This window comes from Chelonoidis abingdonii, chromosome 6, assembly GCF_003597395.2.
Source record: "Chelonoidis abingdonii isolate Lonesome George chromosome 6, CheloAbing_2.0, whole genome shotgun sequence".
NCBI lineage: Eukaryota > Metazoa > Chordata > Testudines > Testudinidae > Chelonoidis > Chelonoidis abingdonii.
Window position 1 is genome coordinate 84,842,502 of NC_133774.1, and position 22,194 is coordinate 84,864,695.

At 39.9% G+C, this 22,194-nt stretch overlaps 1 protein-coding gene across 3 annotated transcripts in view; it reads left to right on the forward strand.

Moving 5' to 3' along the window:
* The first annotated feature begins 987 nt into the window (after positions 1 to 987).
* The window catches only part of SPTLC1 (serine palmitoyltransferase long chain base subunit 1), a 56,881-nt gene continuing 35,674 nt past the window's right edge, over positions 988 to 22,194 (forward strand). The window contains exons 1-6 of one of the 3 annotated variants that reach the window (XM_075067191.1): positions 994 to 1,090; positions 7,898 to 8,005; positions 12,008 to 12,102; positions 16,418 to 16,511; positions 18,793 to 18,865; positions 21,225 to 21,324. In XM_075067191.1, coding sequence (XP_074923292.1) covers positions 1,025 to 1,090; positions 7,898 to 8,005; positions 12,008 to 12,102; positions 16,418 to 16,511; positions 18,793 to 18,865; positions 21,225 to 21,256 — 468 coding nt within the window. In that variant the 5' untranslated portion in view covers positions 994 to 1,024 and the 3' untranslated portion in view covers positions 21,257 to 21,324. Of the gene's footprint in view, positions 1,091 to 7,897; positions 8,006 to 12,007; positions 12,103 to 16,417; positions 16,512 to 18,792; positions 18,866 to 21,224; positions 21,325 to 22,194 lie in introns of those variants that run through there. The other 2 variants (XM_032786538.2, XM_075067190.1) reach the window with 2 other exon arrangements.

A 22,194-nucleotide genomic window follows, 5' to 3' on the forward strand; every position in this document is an offset into this window, starting at 1 on the left:
AAGTACACTTATTCTTCGATGACCCTGAGATTAGCATGACTGTGATATTTTCATCCTGGAAACGTTACTTAGCATGGCTCTCTCTTTCCTCCAGTTCTGGGATCAAGGAATGTGTAAAGTTGTGTTTTGTTCTTTCAATGCTTAATATTTTCTTTATCACTGCTTAGTATCTCCCCTGTATGCTGTCCTTTCATTGACCTACAGCAGAAATTGGAATGAGCTTGATTATCCTCTTCTGCTTCTGTCAAGCCTAAGACACCATTAAATCAGAATAAGTAGTAAACCAATGTTAAACTAAATTTCTCCTGCTGTCTGATTCCTGATAATTATTGTATAGATCAACAGTCGCAAGGATATGGAAGTTAAAAAAAGATGTTGTATTGCGATTTGTAATGCTTAAAACAATGTACTAAGTAAAAACAACACAAAGTATACAGTCTATATTCACTCTTCCAAAAGGGGAAAACACTGTCCTATTTACACCCATCCCCAGGGGCGCTTTCCCCCTCTACAACCCCCCTCTCCCAGCTTAAATATACCGTGTGAACCTGGGCCAATATCTAGTGCAGGTTAGCAAAAATGGCCGGTTCGTTGTGCCCTTCTCTTTGAAATACTAAAGCGTGTTTCCTTGAGGCGTTTCTATTCACTATTCGGCATAGGCTTCCAACCCGTCTGTCTCCCTGGCCTCACTGCTAACCCGGGGCTTTGACAATGTGCCAGTTATGAACCAAGCCCACGTTCATGCGTGGCAGTGTGGTGTGACCCCGGCCAGACCAGCCACACGCCCCCTGTTCTGCACTGTGCTTCCCCCGCAGTCCCGCTTCAGCCGCCAGACGAAGCCCAGAATCTCACTCCAAAGCTGCTGCCAACCCCGACTCCCTCTAGCTGGCCTAGAACACGCGGATGGGCCGGGCCGGGCGGGAGAGGCGTGGCCATGGCCTGATGACGTATCAGCAGCTCTCTCTCCTGTCCACGCCCGCTGACGTCAGTGTGCGCTGAGGGAGCGCGGAAGTGTCGGTTGGCGATGGCGGCTGCGGTGGGGATGGGGCAGCAGTGGGTGCTGGTGGAGATGGTGCAGGCCTTCTATGAGGTGAGACTCCCCCCCCCTCGCGCCTGCTCGGGCCGGGGTCGGCACCGCCCGCCTCCTCCTTCTTCAGCGGGGCCGGCTCTGCTGCCCGGGGCGAGCGGCGGGGCTGTGAGCTCAACCTGAGGGAGCGGGGCTCTGGGTGACGGCCCCGCCTGGTGACACCAGCTCTCGGGGCACGGGGTGTTGCGCTGGTGTCACTGGTGGGGGGGGGCGGGTACTGGGGGGGACCCTGTGGCATTGGTGACTCCAGCAGGAGCCGAGCACCAGGCTGTACTGGCTGCACAAGGAGCGAGGCAGTGAATCAGTCCGGTAGGGTATGATAGAGCTGATGGTAAGCCCACTGGAGCAGGCAGCACTGCCTGTCACTTCTCACAGACCTAAGTGGGGCTCAGAGAAGAACAAGGAGAATGACTTGGTGGCCTGGAGAAACTCAGGGTGTGAGGAAGTGGGATTGCTGACCTTGCAGAGGTGGGGAGGGGATCACAGTATAAAAAATAACAAATGCAGTAGTGATAATAGAGCAGGAGTGTCTTCCTGTGCCTTAATCCAAGTACAAGGGGATGTTTGGCCAAATTAAAAAGTGGGAAATTTGCCGCTGATAAAAGGACTTAGTCTCTTACATGACGTGTCATTTGACTGTGGAACTTGCTGCCACAGGAAATCATTGAGGCCAGGATTTTAAAAAAGGTTCATAAAGAGATTGAACATTTATATGAGTCCTGGGCATCCTTAGTTGTCATAATTTATTATCAAGTTTTGGAAGGGATATTAAACCTCATGCATCGTGTATGAATCAACTTTCAGCTATTAGATACTAAGATGAAATATAATATGGGGGATAGATTACACCCCTGTCTCGATATAACACAACCCAATATAACATGAATTCGGATATAACCTGGTAAAGCAGCTCTTGGGGGGGCGAGGCTGTGCTCTCCGGTGGATCAAAGCAAGTTCGATATAACGTGGTTTCACCTATAATGCGGTAAGATTTTTTGGCTCCTGAGGAGCATTATATCGAGGTAGAAGTGTATTTCCTATCTGGTTATTGTGAGGTTCTTGCACCTTTCTCTGAAGCGTTTGGTACCAACCACTATTAGAGACAGAATGGTGGAATAGATGGACATTGGATCTGGTCCTTAATAGCAGTTCCTATATTGACATGCTATGTATTTTTTTTTTCAAAGTTAAAGTATGGTGACATTTGTGTGTCTCAAGGTAAATCTAGTATCCATCTGTGGTGGGGCTTCACATTCACCTTGAGAATTTATGCCAGGTGCTAGTCAGCATTATGGGCCACTGCTGACTTGGAGGCAGTTTGTTCCATATTGTGATGATGTTTCTGCTGTTAAACTCTATGCTATATTTTGGTACACGCTGTTTTTGCCACACTTATTTTTTGAGGCAAAATCTACCATTTTGGTAAGAGAGTTGAGGCAATAAGACAAGAGACTTTAGTTTACACATTGTTACTATTATTGAAAGACAAAGATTTATGAATTCAAAGTCTGAATTTATTTTCCCTTAAGAGAGACTCTGTTGTCTTTTTATGCTAATGTGGAAATGGGTAATTATTTCCAGACTGTTAGAAACAGGCATTTCTGTGTTAGAAACAAGCTGATGACCTGGTTGCCACTTCATAGGTAAAGGTGTTGCTCTAATCTCTTTTATCCCACGCACAATTTAGGTGGTGACCTACTTCCATGTAATGGAATCTTGTTTGAGTTACCTAGCAGGTCATGCAATGAAAACTACTGCTCGCTGAAGAAGCAGCTACTCTGGCATTTAATGGCATTTTTGGTTGGTCTCTCTCTCTTCCCCCCCAGTTGTTGCTACATCTTGGTCATTTAACATGGTTCTTAAAGACTAGTAGATTACAAGTGGAAAGATACATTGCCAGCCATGTGCACTGTGTACAGTAACTCCTCACTTAACGTTGTAGTTATGTTCCTGAAAAATGCTACTTTAAGTGAAACAATGTTAAGTGAATCCAATTTCCCCATAAGAATTAATGTAAATGAAGTGGGTTTAGGTTCCAGGAAAACCTTTTTTTCATCAGACAAAAGACTACATACACATAAATGGTATAAGTTTTAAACAATTTGATATTGTACACAGCAATAATGATTGTGAAGCTTGATTGAGGTGGTAAAGTCAGAGGGTGGACTGCCTTATTGATAAATGATGAACTAGCATTCAGCTGAGCCCTCATAATCTACAAAGCAGCATGAAAGAAGGGAGTGGAGACAGCATGGTAGAGAGAGAGAGAGAGAGAGACATGCGCGCACACATTCCATGTGTGTGAGAGAGAGGTGAGCATTGCCCCTTTAAGTACGCAGACTCTACTCTAAGTACACTGCCTTTTTAAGTAGATCAGCAAGTTGAGACAGCAGCTGCTGCCAGCAAGCTCCCTCTGTCCTGAGCCCCTACTCTGTGGAGATGGGCTAAAGGAGCGAGGGGCAGGAGGGGCCAGGGCCACCCTGACATTAGCACCCCTCTCCCACCATTCCCTGCACAGCAAGCAGGAGGCTTCTGGGAGTAACTCCAAGGCAGAGGGCAGGAGCAGCACATGGCAGTGGAGGGAGGGACAGCTGAACTGCCGGGCAACTGATAGCCTGCTAGACATCTACCGCGCAGGAAATTTAGGGGAGCGGGGAGCTGATGGGGGTGGCGGGGTCTGCTGATCCACCCTGGTTCCAAGCCCCCACCAACTATCTCCAACAGTCTGCTCTTTCTGCAAGCAGTGGACAAAGCAGGTGGCTGCCAAACGACGTTATAAGGTAGCATTGCAGAACTTTAAATGAGCATTTTCTCTAATTGATCAGCAATGAAACAGTGTTAACCAGGAGGACGTTAAGTGAGGAGTGACTGTAACACGTTTCATTTGTAAGGGGTTGGTTGTAAAGCTCATCCCTTTTAAGTGACATGTTCAGATCATGGATGGCTGGTATCATAGGTAAGGGGAGGCTGTGCTTCCCCAAATACCCAACTGGGCCTGCCCCCAGGCCAGCGTGCCTCCTGCAGGGTCTTGGGGTGCCTGGTGCTGGGCTGTGCTGCCTGCCCTGTGCTCTAGGGCTGGCCACCTGCGCACTGTGGCTGGAGGTGCAGAGACCATGCTGATCGGCCGCCTGACCTCCAGCGCTGGGGGCGTGGTAACCACATCACCTGGCTGCCTGAGCACCAGGATTGGGGGCACAGCGACCGTGCTGTCTGGCCGCCTGCATCACTGAGGCTGGGGGCTCTGTAGCCTCACTGCCCAGGGGCTGTGGGCTCTGAGGCTGCGGCATACTGGGGCTGGGACTTGCCCCCCCCAGCCACCCAGTGCTGGGGCTGGGGGGCTGCAGTGGAGGCGCTTTGGGTTCCTGCGGGTGAGGGGAAAGCACACAGGGAGGGACCTTGGGCACAAGGGGCAGGGCCGGGGGTTAGCCTCGCCATCAGCTGTGTCACTGGCTGCCCATGGTCCAGATGTTTTTAAAACATCTGAGTTTAGAACCTCCCTCCAGCACCATCTCTGAAGGGGAAAAAAAAGTAGTTTAGGTAAATTTTAACCTGATGTTGTCAGAATGAGACTTGATATGAAGAATTTGTAGAAGACACAGTGGTAAAAATACACGCTCACAAAATTATGTTAAGGAGGGGAAAGCTGCAGCATGTATTAAAATTGAAGCTTGCTTCAGAGTCTCCCATTCTTACTTCATTACAAAGTTGCTGTTTTCTTGAGTCTGCAGTTCTTTCAGTCAGCACTCTGTTTGTTTGTAAGTGAGCCAAAATAAGTTAGGTAATTGTTTGTTTAGATAGTACAACCTGCCCCATGGCTAGTGGGTTTTGAGTTTCATTTGATCACTTTCAGAGCCAACTGCTAATAGAGAAATTGAGCAGTGAAATACAGAAGAGTATCTTCAGAATGCTTCTCTTCTCAGTTCCCTGTTTACTAAGATCTTGCCTACACTACAGGGGAAATTCAATCTAAGCTACGCAATTTGAGTTGCATCAATAGTGTAACTCAAATTGGCATAGCTTAGATCTACTTACTGTGGGGTTCACACTACGCAGTGTCGACCGGAGACGCTCTCCCGTTGACTTCCCCTACTCTTCTCGATCGTGGATGCCCCAGTAAGTGTAAATAAGCCTTAAGATTCACTGTAGATCACAGCCCTGCTCCTTGTGAGTTAGATCTCTTTGTATAATAAATATCCTTTTCTTTGAACTAGATGAAGAACATGCAGGCATGTTTCGTTTTTAAACTTTAATCTGATAATTCACATCGGAATATTAACCCTACTTTCTGGGATGCAGTGCTGTTTTAGTGTAACCAAATTACTGTTCTGGCTTGGTCTCTCTGTGTGTGTGCACATCCACAAACAACCTCTAGAAGGTGTGGCTTCTCCCAGAGGGGAGGCACACTGGACCAAGGAAGTAATTCTGAGAAGGTCAGGGGAGGAAGTGCTTCAGGAGTCAACAGTGCCAGGAGGGGAGCTATCTCTGTCTCCTCTTGCATACATGTTCTGCTACTGTGATCTTGTGGCTGTATCATTCCTGATACACTGCCGGTTTGTGCTAACCCAAAAGAGGGAGACCATGAGGTCTCACAACAGTACTATGGTGACAAGGCCACAGGGAGTCACTATCTACACTCTTTTAATTTCCTCCAAATGATCTACTGTTGAAATTATCTAATTGGTGGCATCATAGTGGAACAAGGCTTTGATAGCCACTGGATTTTTTTATTGCTGTTTTTAAACTAGAATTTGCTCTAATCAGAATTGTACACTACAGTTACTAAATTCTGATGGCTCCAGATGCCTGTCTACTGTAGCACTTCTACCATTATTACCAGGTCCCTACCAAATTCATGGTCCATTTTGATCAATTTCACAGTCATAGGATTTTAAAAATTGTAAATTTCATGATTTCAGCTATTTAAATCCGAAATGTCACGGTGTTGTAATTATAGGGGTTCTGACCCAAAAAGAAGTTGAGGGCTTGCAAGGTTATTGTAGAAAGGGTTTACAGTACTGCTACCCTTACTTCTGCACTGCAGCTGGGGTGCTGCCATCAGAGATGAGCAGCTAGAGAGCAGCGGCTGCTGGCCAGAAGCCCAGCTCTGAATGCAGCAGCACAGAAGTAAGGGTGGCAATACCATACCAAACCACCCTTACTTCTGTGTTGCTTCTGGCAGGGCGCCGCCTTTAGAGTTGGGCGTCTGGCCAACAGCCACTGCTCTACGGGTACCCAGCTCTGAAGTCAGAACAGAAGTAAGGGTGGCAATACTGTGTTCCCCCCTTCCCCCCAAATAACCTTGTGACCCCTCCCCAGCAACTCCCTTTTGGGTCAGGACCTCCAATTTGAGAAACACCGGTCCCCCCATGAAATCTGTATAGTATAAGGTACAAGCACACAAAAGACCAGATTTCATGGTCTGTGACACATTTTTCATGGCTGTGAATTTTGTAGGGCCCTAGTTATCATCACTGGTAGAACTGAACAGGAGTGTTGGAGGTTAAGTATGGAGCTGTAAGTCGGGAGATCTGGGGTTCATCTCCAACTCTTCTACTAATGTGTGACCTTGGGGAAATTTGTGCCTTAAGTTTTCATGTTGGTTAAATGAAAAGTGCTCTTCAAATGCCAACTTCTGTTATCACATGAAGTGATGTGTTGTATATGTCCTTATTATCATCTTTATTGTGGCTATCGAAATATCTATACTGATAATTGTTACTGCTTTTGTTTCTCAGTGCTTCTGCATTCCAGTTCCTCCATTTCTGTAGGCCCCATACTAACAAAATGCTAAACTGTTTTTGGGAATAGCTTCTCACAGTTATATTCCTGTACGGAGTGGGTAGAAGGGTATCTGTATCAGGTTCTTGAAAAATAACTGATGTCCACTTTGTATACTGGATGCTTGTTAAAATAGAACATTAGAATGGCCATTCTGGGTCAGACCACAGGTCCATCTAGCCTAGTGTCCTGTCGTCCAACAGTGGCCAATGCTAGGTGCTTCAGAGGGAATGAACAGAACAGGTAATCATCAAGTGATCCATCCCCTATCGCCCATTCCCAGCTTCTGGCAAACACAGACTAGGGACGCCATCCCTGCCCATCCTGGCTAATAACCATCGATTGACCTATCCTCTATGAATTTATCTAGTTCTTTTTTTGAACCTATTATAGTCTTGGCCTTCACAACATCAGCTAAACATACCTAAACCCAGGTTCTAAAAGAGCTATCAAGCATTGATATATTTTAGAATTAGGTTTATGTCTAGCATGAACTTGTTCCTTAGGTGGGCAGGCTTTAGCCTCATGCAATTTCTATTAATTCGGCTACAGATTTAATCAAATGTTGTCTGTCTAGTGGTGAGTCTGTATAACTTTTTAAACATATGTATTAATTTAATGCAGTTAAAAGTGACACTGAACCAGTAAAGTATGCTATTCTCTTCCATACAAACTTCCTAGCCACAGTTTTGCCAGTGTAATTTAGGCTAACCTGCGGTGTACTTGCTAATCCTCTCATGCACCTTTCTAGAACTGAAACTGCCTAACGTCAACTTTGAGACCAGGTTATTATGTCTTCCACTAACACATAGGATAAGATCATCCGTGTTCACTTTAACACTCAGGAGGCAGGATACGCAAAGCCATGAACTTTCATAAAACACTTTTATTTACTTAAAAAAAAAAAAAGGTATATATGAACAGTTCTAGTTGATGCAAGGCAGTTTTGTTTCTTTTAGAAATATAATAATGGAAAGGAAAAATACCAGCTAATTAAAACTGAATCTTATATGGACTCTTTTTAATTTCTAGGCTCCTGCTTACCATCTTATTTTGGAAGGAATTCTAATACTGTGGATAATCAGACTTCTTTTCTCTAAAACCTATAAACTTCAAGAACGATCTGACCTCACACCTAAGGTATATTGTAATAACATTCTTCCCAATATGCAGATTTTTTTCGTTAAACAACAATTTATACTACTAATACATTTGTATGTTTTGACACTCGGTATGTGGTGTGATCACCTCACAAATTGAAACCACTGTGATAAGGCAATATTTCTGGTGACTCCAGAATGGAGTAAGAGATCTTTCAATATGCGTTTTGATTGATCAGAAATAATATTACACCAGTTAGAAGAAAACTTAATTTTTTGAAAGTTACAAATCAGAAATTTGAAGGAATTGGATTGATTGTTAAATTTCTAGAGAGATGAAATTGTCATCAGCTCTAGTTTGTGAATGGATTTGTTTTAACAATGGAAACTTCAGGTAGATTTAAAAAGAAAAAAAACTATTGGAGAAATTCATGCTGAATTTTACTGTCCTGGAAAGTAATTGCTAAATAATCAGTCTGAAATAGAATGTCAGCATAAAATACTGGCACCTAACACTTCAGATATTAGCAAGTTTAAGAGAGGATTGAGAACTGTATACATCAGTGGGGATAAAAATTGTTAAACTTTTAAACTCATTCCTGCAAGCAATTGGACTCTTGCTTAATTCTAAACACCAGTAGTCCCATTGACTCCAGTTGGACTACACATGTAAGGTAAGCATGTGTAAGTATCAGAATTAAATATCAGTATTTCATTTTCTCTTTCTTACTTCATCTGGTACTCAAAGCCATTATATTCTAAAAAACTAGTGATAATGGTGAGGAGGCCCTCATGACTTCTTCTGTACTAGTATCTAAGGATATGTCTTCACTACCGGCTGGATCGGTGGGCAGCAATCGATCCAGTGGGAATCGATTGATTGTGTCTAGTCTAGACACGATAAATCGATCCTCAAGCAGTCTCCTGTTGACTCCTGTACTGGCAAGTGGTGCAGGCATAGCTGACGGGAGAGTGGCAGCAGTCGACTCACCATAATGAAGATACCACGGTAAGTAGATCTAAGTACGTTAACTTCAGCTACGTTATTCATGTAGCTGAAGTTGTGTAACTTCAATCTATCCTCTCCGCCCCCAGTGTAGACCAGGCCTAATAGTCAATAAGGGGCTGAGAGGCCTTAGTGCAGTGGTCCCCGACCTTTTGGTGGCGATGGAGCATCCACCAAAATGCCGCCGAATTTCCGTGGCATTTCGGCGGCAACGCCTCTCAATGACGTCGCTTGCCGCTGAAAAGCGATGTCATCAAGAGGCGTAGCCGTCAAAATTCCGCTGAAATTTGGCGACATTTCGGCAGATGCTCCACCGCCGGCCAGAACATGGGCGCATTTAGATGCCCGTGGGCACCGCACTGGGGACTCCTGCCTTCGTGGATCTGCTTAGGCTAGAAGTGTTGCCACCAATAGGCTATTGTATTGAGGGTCATGGGTTGCTGAGATTTTTAACCAATATAATTTTAAATATTCACCTTCTGTCCACCAGTATGACACTGCCTTTACTCTTCAGGCATTATCTCCCATGTCTGCTTATGTGATAATGGTGAATATGGATATTGCTGGACAATGCTGCACAGCAATAAACTGTATTGAAAGTTTCATAGAGAACAGAGAGATCAGTATTAAAACTACAATATTTCGTTTAAAAAAAACAAACCATAACATATCACTCTTAACATGCTAGGCTAGTAGCATTAACACTAGCTAAATACTTGATGAAACTTTATGAGAATTCTTAAAACCTTGCAGACTGCTTAAGAAATAGGGGATGGGGGGGGGAAAAAAATCTAATGCATGTGCTATAATTACATTCATGAGCACACTAGCTTTTAATCTCAGTATTAGCCAAGCACACATTCAAATATGATTGTAGCTATTTCTAAATATTAAATATTTAGACTTAATCTTGTTGCACACATTTGTCACTTTATTTCCTTTCAAATATAGGGCCATTGGGCATAGTTCCAATAAGAAATATAACATGTAAAAGATCAAATGTTTTATCTAAACATTTTCTTAAAACAATTTTAAGAAAATCTCTTCTGAAACACAGGGCCATTTATATTTTGATACAGAGGTCTCGTCCTCTTCAAATATGAAATGGTATTCTATAAAAAGTCAAAGTTCAAAACCAAAATCATTCGTCATCTAAATAAAAGGAAAAGATTGAAACTACAACAAAATAAACTTATAATTGTGTACACTTCCCTTTCCAATTTCTAATCTTTTTTTGTCATTTAGACTTCAAAATTTTTTCTTTAAATGTATGTATGAGTTCTCTGCATCAGAATCTTCAAACAAAAATTGAAGTTACAGAAAGAATGGATTTTCTTAAATAGTAATCCTGTAATAAGTATAAATAAATAAGTTATATTTTTTAAATATTCCGTTACCCTTACAGTTTATATTGACATTTAATTCCGATATTGATGTGAAAATCCAAAAGCTGTCATAAAGCTTTTTTCTTTTGCATTTGTGACTAGATCATCGAGTGTCTGGTTTTCTTTGTCTTTTTGCAAGGATGGGATTTTATTATACCTGGAAAATAACTCTTAGGAAATGTTACTCTTCAACAGTGTTAAGGGAGGTGTTACATTTTAGAACTCATGGCCCTAGTGGCTACTGATGTGTTAAGCATTGTTGTGTATCTGGGCTAGACAGCGTGGTACTTAAAATGCCAGCGGCCCTCTGGAGCCTTTTCTACACTAGTGCTGAGAACAATAATAGGATATATTAGCAGTTAATTTCCCATATCCTGTGTATGGGAATGGTTCATTGCAAGAGAACTACTTAAATAATAAAACCAAAGAGTGGAGATTGTCAGTTCTAGTCTCAGGATCTAAATATTTAGTTAGTCTTTTAAAATAAGTTTAAAAGTAGTTTCCAACTTAACATCCCTTTAATAGTTAATGCCCTACTTAGTGTCATTGTGATTCAGGGGTTAGAGAGTTTAGGACTAGGTGGAATGAAGGGTATGTCCATGCTATCTGCTGAATCGGTGGGTAGCGATCGATCTATCGGGGATTGATGTATCGCGTCTAGATGAGACGCGATACATCGATCCCTGAATGTGCTCCCTGTCGACTCCGAAACTCCACCAGGGCGAGAGGCGGAAGCAGAGTCGATGGGGGAGCGCCAGCCATCAATCACGCGCTGCGAGGACGCAAAGTAAGTCAATCTAAGTCGATCTAAGATACGTTGACTTCAGCTAAGCTATTCTCATAACTGAAGTTGCATATCTTAGATTGATTCCCTCCCCCACCCCACCTCTCAGTGTAGACTAGGGCTAAGGAACTCCTGAAGTCTAATGCTGGTTCTGACTCTAAAAAAGAAAAGGAGTATTTGTGGCTCCTTAGAGACGAACAGATTTATTTGAGCATAAACTTTCGTGGGCTTCTGACTCTGATTCACTGTGTGTCCTTGTGCAAGTGACACAACCTCTGTTACTCCATCTGAAAAATGGACAGCAACACTTGTCTACATTGCATGTGTTGTGAGGATTAGTAATTATGAGAGTCTATGCTATGTGATGTTACCCAATGTGCAGATTGTGATAATTTGATTAGTAATTGTTGCTTCTGTTGTGTCACTTCACTTAACACTCTAATGCAAGAACTGTTTGTTTAAATAGTGCTATAGAATGGTTGAGGACAGGAAGTGAGGAATGCCATATCCAATATTAAATTAGAGGGTGATTTGGCTAGTTGGTAATCAGGAAGAAATTACCTTAGTTAAAATTTTGACCAGGATGCTGAGTCAACCCCTTTTTCTTTTACAAAACATACCATGAGATCTTTAATGAACAGATCCAGCCAGGATCTCTCATTTCTAAGTCACTCTAAGTAGTGCAGAGCCCCTCTGTATAGTCTACGGGGGTAATAGTTCAGCATTGACTTGGAAGGGTGCCGCATGTTGATATAGTTCTTTTGGCTAGAACTATACCCATCTGCTTACCAGACCACAATCTGCTATAATGGAAATCATATTTGAAAGATGCTAAATGTTGGGTATTTTGACTTCTGATCCTTTCAGGAAAAGGAAGAATTGATTGAAGAGTGGCAACCAGAAGCTCTTGTTCCTCCTGTATCAAAAGATCATCCAGCTCTCAACTACAGTATTGTTTCAGGGTAAATTTAGCACAAAATATTCTTGTGTTCAACTTCAATATAAATCTCTTCAAATTTCTCTGTTTTTAAATATATGAGGATTTTAATGTTCCTGGAATATCTTTGTGAGTGAATTGCATGTTAGGATTACAGGACTGGGTTTGTCACTGATGCTAAAGCCTCCTATCGAAGTTCGTTATATCTTTGTTGAAATAGAATTAATTTCTGAGGAGATGCAATAGTATAGAGAATCTAACTATCTTTTTAATCACTTGCAGTAAAGTATTAGGTAATTGGGCTTCATCTTGGTATCTTATTCAGGATCCTTTTCTGTTTGATGACTAATAACCAAAATGAAGCAAATTTTGTAAAAGTATAGCCTAAATCTTCAAAAGCGACTAGTAATTTTGGGGTTTCCGACTGGAGGGGCCTGATTTTTGAGAGGATTGGCACTTTCTTAAAATTAGACTACTTGAAGGTATCTCAAGCTGGGCTCTCAAAAATGGAGTCATTTGAAATCTTGGCTATAACATCTTAGGGCTTGTCTACGAATTTGAAATGGGATTACACCAATGTGCACTAGCCAATTAGTCTGTGACGCCCTGGTGTGGACTAATGCACTGTGTAACTAGAAAAGCCCTCAGAAGAGTGATACTGATTCACAGTATTTCCCATATGTGTTGCAACACAATGCAATTCAAACATAAGTACACTTCTAGAGTATACATCATAGTACTGGAATGGTACACTTTTTGTTTTAACTTTTATGTTGGTAGCATTTAAAAATAAAGGGTATTTTAGTGCTCATGAAAGATGCCAGGTTAACAACACTAATTATTTTAAAATCATCCACTCATGAAACAAGTGTGGCACAAGCAGCAGAGTGATTGCTTTCACATGCTGGCCTGGCGATGTGCTGCTTGCTTGTCAAAGAGGAAGCAGCTCTGCTTTTAAAAAAAAAAATAAAAAAAAAGTGGGCACCAACTTTAATTGTAGCTTCTGTGATGTGGATACTTTTGGTCACTTTTTCCATGTCCAGAGCTGTTCTTAAAGACGTTGGGAAAGGGTGTGGAAACCATCAAAATGTCTCGGTGGGTATGGAGTGAAGGAAAATATTCAGTGTTTGAAAATCTTTCACTTGAGTTAAAAAAAGCCAAAATAAACTATTCAAAGCCTTTCAGGGATGCTACACTTAATAGTTAGGGGAAGAGGAGGGAGAATCCTGGCACCTTCCTGGTAACACTAAGACCACCAACTAGCTACTTTCCCATGAGCCATTGAACAGCCATTGGTTTGTAACTTGGGCTGTCAGCCTAGTTCACATCTCAGAATTAATATATAAGTGAAAATTTCCATATTCTATTGGCAGTTCAAGAGCCATCTTGTTCCCTGCTAAAGTAATGATTCAGGTATCCTGTTGACAGTAATGGCAGTCTTCCTTCTGTGATTTTGATGTTAGTCTTCCACAAAAGTGTCTGTAATGCATCTCTTAATTATAATGGTATGTGGTGGGGGTTCTTTATTGCCATATTTAATATAGCTTGTGGATTTGAAGCATATGTAGCCGACAGTACGTTAGGAAGCATGAAATATTGTCTCCTAAAAGTAGAATGAAAACCTCTTGATTTATTCTAACACACATCATGGTGGCGGTATCCTCCTTTGAGGAAGACAGTTCTATACCTTGTGTTAAAGCCATATTTAGTTCGATAACATAGATTCTTGTCTGACCTGAACAGATGACTTTTTGTTACTTAACCAAAAGCCCCAGCAGCTAATGTTGTTAATGATGGCAAAACCAGCAATGCAGAGCATTTTCCTAACAAAGAACAACCAATTTTAAGTTAATTATTGTGAAAAGCTATGTTAAAACGACTTTAAGAGCATCTATGTTGAATTAACTGATTCATGAAATATAATAGACTATGCTTTGTAGGGAAACTGTCTGCAAGGTAGCCTATTTAGACAGGATCATATTGAATTCTCATTCAGCAAATGTGCACCTTAATGATTAAGGGAAAAATAATGAAATGTTGGAAACATAAATGCTAAAAATGAAGTATATCCCTGAAACAAAAAAGTCCACAATGAATTTTATAGACACTAGTACTTGTTCTATGCTAACTTTAATAAAATGTTACTTGTTTTCTTATAACTTTTGATACATATTTTGCATTTTATGTTGAAGATGAAATTCAGTATTTGCCTTTGTCCGTACATGCAACTCAGTGAAATACCCAAGCACAGATTTGGAATCTTAGGACCCTAAAAGACATTATCCAATTAATATACACATAGATTCCATGAAAATCACTTGGAATTCTTTGTTTTTATATAAAGTAAGAATGTGGCCATTATTTTTGATTTACAAAGTTAATAGCATTTAAAAATTGCATCTGGGAATGTACTGATCATTGCAATAAGCCTATACCTGCACAGTTACACCCTGATCTTGCAAAAACATATGTACATGAAAACTCTTTTGACATCAACGGGACCACTAAACCTGTCTGGTTACTTGTGGGCATATTTATATGGCCAGGACCTTAGAGATGCATTTCAGATGGACATATAGCAAGTTAATTGAACACTTTTCAAAACTGTTTTGCTGACTTTTCTCGTTATTTTGATCTTCTGAATCAACAAGTTTTGAAGAAAATTGAATCCATGTTTTTTCAAAGTTATGAACGCTTGTGTGCAGTAAGCTGAAACTTTTTTCTTACAATTTATAGTGAATTCAAATTTAGCCTCTTTGTGTTTGTGGTTTGTCCACCTTAAAACTTTGTCCAAACTTATTCATTCAAAATGTATAAAAATTAGTGAATTAGGATCAGAAAACAGTTTTGAAGCAACTATCTGAGGATATTTGAGCTGCCTTGATTGGTTTTGATTGTGTGTATATATAGGTCACATATTATTGTTCCCTGATTAGACAAGCTTGGAGAAATTATATTTTATATTGATATAGTATAGGATCATATTGTATAGCATGTGCATAAATAGGCAGAACTAGTGTTTTTCAATCATAACGTCAGTATGATTTACTACTTGTCACTTCGTTATTAAGTGGAACTTTAATGTTGAATTAGTAATGTCTTTAGCATTTATAATCACTCTTATAAAGTACAGAACATAGAGGTCTGATTAATTTGTAGGCTAGACATTAGGGGTTTCTGGCCTGATGCCTAAATTTAGGAAAAGCAAGTCAAATTGAGTTAGCTAGTGCTAATGCAAACTCTTAAATAGTCAGATTTTTCGTTGCTTCAGTAAAAATGTTTGATAAAATGCTTGCAATGTAAAATATTTCATTGTTCTCCTGGTTACAGGCTGCTTGTTCTAAACATTGCTGAACATTTTGCTCTGGTCACATTTTCATCTCCACAACTTTTTTTTGTCATCATTGCTTGATTTTTTATTTATTTATTTTTTACTTCCAATCCTGGTTCTAGCAAAAACGGTTCCTGGAATTACTGTAACTTCTATGAATTAAACAGAATGAAATCTAGCATATCAGATTTCCCAAGCATTCTAAAACATCTTTTGTTGAGTGTCTGCATAAACTTGGTACCTTTTTATTTTTATAAATTTTTTTTCCATACATGTTTGCAAAGGTGTTCTTGCTATATGACAAAACTATTGTTTTTTAGTTAACTCTTGTTAGCAAAGTGGGAGGATCCCAAGGATCCCAAATGCTTTGCAAATTATACAAAGGAGAAGTTTTAACCACTGCTTAAATACATCACTTTTGTGGCATGAACCAGCAATTATTTAAACAACAAGCAGCAATCCTAAACAGTTCGGAACAGAACTTTGGAGAATACTGCATTTAGTTTAAGGGACAGGAGATTTTAAGTAGGCAGAATGTAATTATCCAAACTGGAATTTGACAAGTATATCTGTATTAGTATATCTGTTTGTATTGTATTTAGGCTATGTCAGCACTAGAGTGCTTACACCAGCACAGCTGTACTGATGCAGCTGTGCTGTTGTAAGATCTCGTGTACCCACTCTATGCCAATGGGAGAGAGCTCTCCCTTTGACGTAATTAAACCACCCCCAACAAGCGACGGAAGCTTTCCCACCGACATAGCACTGTGCACACTACCACTTACGCTGGCAAAACTTATGTCACTCAGGGGTATGCCGATATAAGTGGTAGTGTAGACATGGCTTTAGGTTCAGTGTAAAATTATGACTTTGAAAACATGGCAGAATAGGAAAAAAATCAACGTTTCAATTAATATCATAATGTGCTTTAAAATACAGTCAGTGTACTGTTTGACTGTTATGAAAGTGACACAAATTTAACGATAGCACTGTTTTTATATTTTTGTAGCCCCCCAAGTCATAAAATCATAGTGAATGGCAAGGAATGTATAAATTTTGCATCATTCAACTTTCTTGGACTTCTGGATAACGAAAGAGTGAAGGTGAGTAGATTATATGATTGTGCATAGATAGTTATATACAAAGGGATTTTTTAAAACGTGCTATTGCATTTTTTACCTTGAGTTTGGGGATGATTTCAAAATATGTGAACCTCACAATCACTCATTTTTGTAGTAGTCTTCATCCGCCTCACATCCTAAGCTTGGTTCTGCTGTTGACTTACCATGTGACCTTGAGCAAGTCACTTCACCTCTGCTTACATTTCTTTATTTATAAAGAAAATACATACCTACCTCATAAGAATTGCCAAAATTAAAAACATTTAGCACTTATATTTAGACATATTCAAAGCCTTATGCAAATATTAAATATGTGTTTTTGGGTGAGGTGTTTCAGTCCGGTAACAACATGAAATAAAGAAATTGCAATAACTTGTGTTATGCCTCAGTTATTTCCAGTGTATACTGGAAGTGTGAAAGTGCTAGGAATTTAAATGGCAAAATGTTAATCAGCATTTAAATATGGCAGTATATGCATCATTGTAGTTTGTGTATTATAAGTAAGGATACAGTTTGGTCAGAGATTCTATGACTTTAACAGATGTCTGTGACTTCTGGGGCTTCAGTCTCAGGTGGTGAGGCTCAGACTTCATCCCTGGGTGGCCAGGCTCGGACTTCAGCCCTGCTGTGACCATACACTGATTTTGTACATTTTTACTATAACTGTTCCATGAATTTTGCCTGATTTTACTGTGACAAAATTGTATCCATAAATGTGTTCAATTCTGAGGCATTTATAACTTTGAAAAAGACAATTCCTTGTATGTAAGTTCTTTCAAAGTTTGGGTAGATAATTAACATTTTTCCTCTTCTTTGATTATCCTTGCTTTTATACGGGCATAGCAATTTTAGCACAACCAAACAGAATTCTGTGGGAAATAAACAGCCTCTGCTATCCTGTCGTTCTTTCTAATTAGAAAAAGTGACAGTTTAAATTTGTAACCAAAAATAAAGACTACAGGGAGAATTTGTTTAAAAACACTTGAGGAAGTATCTTCTAGAAAAGTGTAGTGACAAACTTTGAGATTCTTAGTGGCATCTGATAGTGGAGTTTATGGACATCTTACTTCGTGGCATAGTGCTTGCTACTCTCAGTACACTCACTGACTTCAGTGAGACTACTCATGGTAGTAAGCATTGTGCCAAATAGTAAGGTGTTAACAGGATCATATCCATGCTTTGCAGGAAAGGGAGCGATGCGCTTAAAATATGATCTTTTCATGACCCTGAGTATTCCATTCAAACTGCTTTCTGTATAAGAAGATAATGTCAAGTCAGTTTTATAACTTGTTCAGGTTGTATTGAGAACTATATATAATCTTGTTGCACACCCACTGCAAGACCAGAATATTTTTTTTCAATTAATGTTTAATCTAGTGTTCCTTTTCTTACTAAAAAGGGGGTAATCTGATAGAAGTGACTTCCTCCTTCTCCTCAAGTATAGAAGAGGCACTTTGGGGCACTCTCCCCAACTGATATTGATAAAAACAGACGACTGTAAATAGTTTATAGCTGTGTATAGTGCAGTCATTGATGGATGGTGTCAACTGGAAAACTTTATTTTGAGAGAGAGTTCAGCTAGTTCTATTCATGCACCTGAAGTTTTAAGAAATATATTTTACTTGTGTGAAATACCAAAGTATATAGGGTGACATTTACTGTAGGTTGACATCAAAATGGAAGTTCTTAAATTATTATTAAATTAAACATCTGAAGGCAACTGTCTCAGTGAGATTTGCAGTGGTGCCTAACTCCATTAGGTGCTTTTGAAAATCCTTCCCTTGGTCTCTTTGTGTGAAGGAAATAAAGGAAAAAGTAAATACCCTTCTGAAGTGGTAGTAGAATGTAATCTTTGCCTTTTTGTGAAATATAAATTTGTTCTTCATCTAGAACAGTACTACTGAAATGGCTAATATTTCAATAGGTGTGAAATCATATATACAGTTGCTTGATTTTTAAGTTACATTGTTAGTACTTACTAGGTACTCTTTTCCACAGTGCACCATCAGTGTAGTATTGTTATACAGTAAACTAAGCTTAAATCTTGATTAAAATAGTGAAGTCTCATTGGCAAATGAGTTTACAAAATTAGTTAAATTATTGTGCAACATTTTAATTGCATTTGGTTGTATGGCTATATAAATTATACAGAACAAGAAGAGGAATGTTGACAATTATGTAAAATTGACAATCTGAATTGTGCAGAATATATTATTGTACAAGTAAGTTAAATGTTGTTTTTCATGTAATATTTTCACTAAAGAATGCAGCCCAGGCATCTTTGAGGAAGTACGGAGTTGGCACTTGTGGACCTAGAGGGTTTTACGGCACTTTTGGTAAGTATAACTTTGCTTTACTGTTACTTGCCTGCTTTTAGTTCATCTTAGTTTAAAGATTTTCATATTGAGGTGGTGGGTATTTCCAAAATACTTGCTCGGTACCTGTCTGGGTTTCTCAGTGCAGGGAATGGCAGACACACAACAAGACTCTTTGATATGATTGCTAATGACCTGTGATGCTTATCATTGCTAAAATTAAATTAAACAAATGTTTTAAACAAAAGGCACTTCTCGCATAATCCATCTAACATAGATCCTTTAGCCAAGTCATAATGCTGAATTTGACCTATTGCGTTTAGGACACCATAGAAAGAATGTGGATAAACTAGAGTCCAAATAAGCACAATTACATGATAATGGGTTTGAATCTAAAAGAGGGAATATGCACAATCCAGTCAAGACTGAGACATATTTAAGTGTTTTAAAAGATGTAATAAAGTAGCTATTTTCATTACTACTAGCTATCTCTGTTGTTTAATTAGCATAAATTAAATGATAAAAACTTAATTGAGATTGATTAAACAATAGCAAAGACTATCAATTCAAGTATGGTAGCTTGATAAAAATGCATGTATTTACTTTAAGTCATAGGTATAGTGTTTACCTGGACTTGTTCTAGATCAGTCGGTGATAATCTAGGACCTACAATTTAGACAGTCCCTGTTCTATCCACAGGTAAAACTGCCTTCTAATACATACTGTCAGTAACAGCAAGGGCATATAGAAATTACTTGCCAAGTAAATTTAGTATACTTTTCTTTTTAGAAGCTTCCTTTATGTTTCAAAATTTCACTTGGTTTACAATGCTGTGGAATTTGCCATACTGGGAAGTGTGTTTAAAATGGTTGAAGTAGAAATGCACTTAAAACTCCTTCATTAAATGCTAAACAGACCACAAGAGGGCAGTCTGATTTCTGTATATTTTAAAATTCGAATGATGAAACTTGTTGTTGTCTTATTTGTATAATACTGTATTCAGACTGAAATATCCTCTGCAAGAAACATTAAGACTTTTGTGATGGGAAGCGTTCTAGTTGTGAGAAATCTCAATATGAAATTTTTTTTTTTTTTTTTATAATCAGCTTAGTTGTGAAACTAGCCTCTCTAATATTTCATTACAGAATTATGGCATTTATTATTCCTTTGCTGTCTCCACTAAGGAGATGTAAAGGGCAGGATAGTTACAGGCTTAACGTTTTGTTTTGTCTTCTTGTGAGCTTTCATGTCACTTCCTCGGAGTCATGGATTCTTTTGTTAACCCAGATGGTTGGAGTCAACCATATGTTTGATTTCTCCAGAAGGCTGGCTTCGATATTTCATTGAGTCAGGTCAGGCCTATTGAATGATCAGACAATCACCTTACGTGTTTAAATTTGATAAATATTGTTTTTTGCAGCTTTTTAGATTTAATCCTGCAGACTTTGTTCACTGATGTCACAACATACCTGGTCTTCCTGTCCATCCAAGGTGGTAGCCAGCTAATAATAATTATTAGTGAGCAGACCTGAGTGTTCGGACTCATACGTGTTGGCAACGCTTTTGTAACTTATCATGCTTGTCAAGTATTTAAGTTTTTTAATGAGAAATTTATTATATTCACATCCTGGTTGCTGCAAACAACAATGCTCTCTGAATATAGAGCCCCTTCATTATGTGTGGTGGTTGTATCTGTCAGTTAAAGCTCATTAAATCTGTAGAGTTAGATGTTCTCTTCTCTCACTTATTCCCCAGGTAGCTGCCTCATGTTCTGAGCTTTAAGATCAAGTATTTTTATTGAAAGGCTTAGGTCATCCACATACACTTCTCTAGAAAGCTTTCTTTTTTTCCCCTCTAGGCCAGGGGTTCTCAACCTTTCTCTTTCTGAAGCCCCCACCAACATGCTATAAAAACTCCACAGCCCATGTGTGCCACAACAACTTTTTTTCTATATAGAAAAGCCAGGACCAGCACTAGGGAGTGGCAAGCAGAGCAACTGCCCAGGGCCCCGTGCCACAGGGGGCCCTACAAAGTTAAGTTGCACATGCTTTGTATGGGTGATAGCCCCATGCAGTGGGGCTTTGGCTTTCTGCCCTGGGACCCAAGTCTAATGCTGCCCTACTGGGCGGACCTGCTGAAACTGGCTCATGCCCCCCGCTCCCCCCAAAGGGTCCTGGACCCTGGTTGAGAACCACTGCTCTAGGCAATTCATAGCTGGATGCTCAAAGCTATAGCTTTTCTCCATATCCTGCAAACTTCAGCTGATGAGGCCTCATGAGGAAGTTTGTTTTTTTAATGCTATATTGTATATTTCATGTGGCCTCTTCTTTGGGTGTTCATTGCCATACAATAGATCGTACCCATGCTCCTCTTTTACTAGTTGAGTCAAAGTTCATCCAGCTTCCAGCCTGACTGGGGGATTGAGTCTGGTAGATCAAGCAATTATTTGAAAACAAGGAAAACTGTTACCAGAGTTTCTGAAAACAAACTTCTAAACCTCTATGAAGTCTACATTCTGAGTGTGTTTCCAAAGAACACACCCAGTATTCACCCTGTAAGTACTTGGGGAGGTACTCCAACTGTCTCCATTTGGAAGATGTTGATCAGTGTAGGTTCTAAGTGCCAGAAAAAACTTTTTGGGGGGCAAAGGGTTTGTAGTTAAAAATTGAATTTTAAGACTGAAAGCCAGTTCTTTGCACCAGTGATACTCTAGGCAAATTAAAGTAGGGCAGACCAAGGCTTCCAGTTTCTAAAATATGGAAAGGACTGGATAAAACTGATCCAGATCACATGGATGAAGGTTATAGTGGGAAGACCTATTATAGTCAAAGAGTAATACGTACACATAAATCTAGTAGAAGTATACCATTCCCCAGAAGTATATATTTGATTCACATAATGTGGAGATCATGGGTCAAATCCAGGGTCTTTGTGCAATTCCTGTCCCCACCCCATCTTAAATATGAAAACCTGCATCTTTAATGTTGATACCATAACAGACACATCAGTCTTGGGGCAGTAGAATGTTTGTAGACTACTAAATGGTCTACCCTTTTTTTTTTTTTTTTTTTTGCTTCTTCTCAGTTCATGTGAAAACAAAGCCATAAGGCATGAGCTTCAGTGCTGTGTTGGGCAATTATATTGAGTTGTGTTGATTTTCTGAGTTAAGATGACAGAAGTTCAGCCAGCCAAGATTTAGTTAATTGCTGGAAATTGCATTGCTTGTTACTGTTTGCACTTTAGTAGCAGCTAGGAACTCCAATCATGGACCAGGGCCTCATTGCACTAGGTGCTGTACAAACCGAACGAAAAGGCAGTCCCTTCCCTAAGGTGCTTACCAGGGCCGGCTC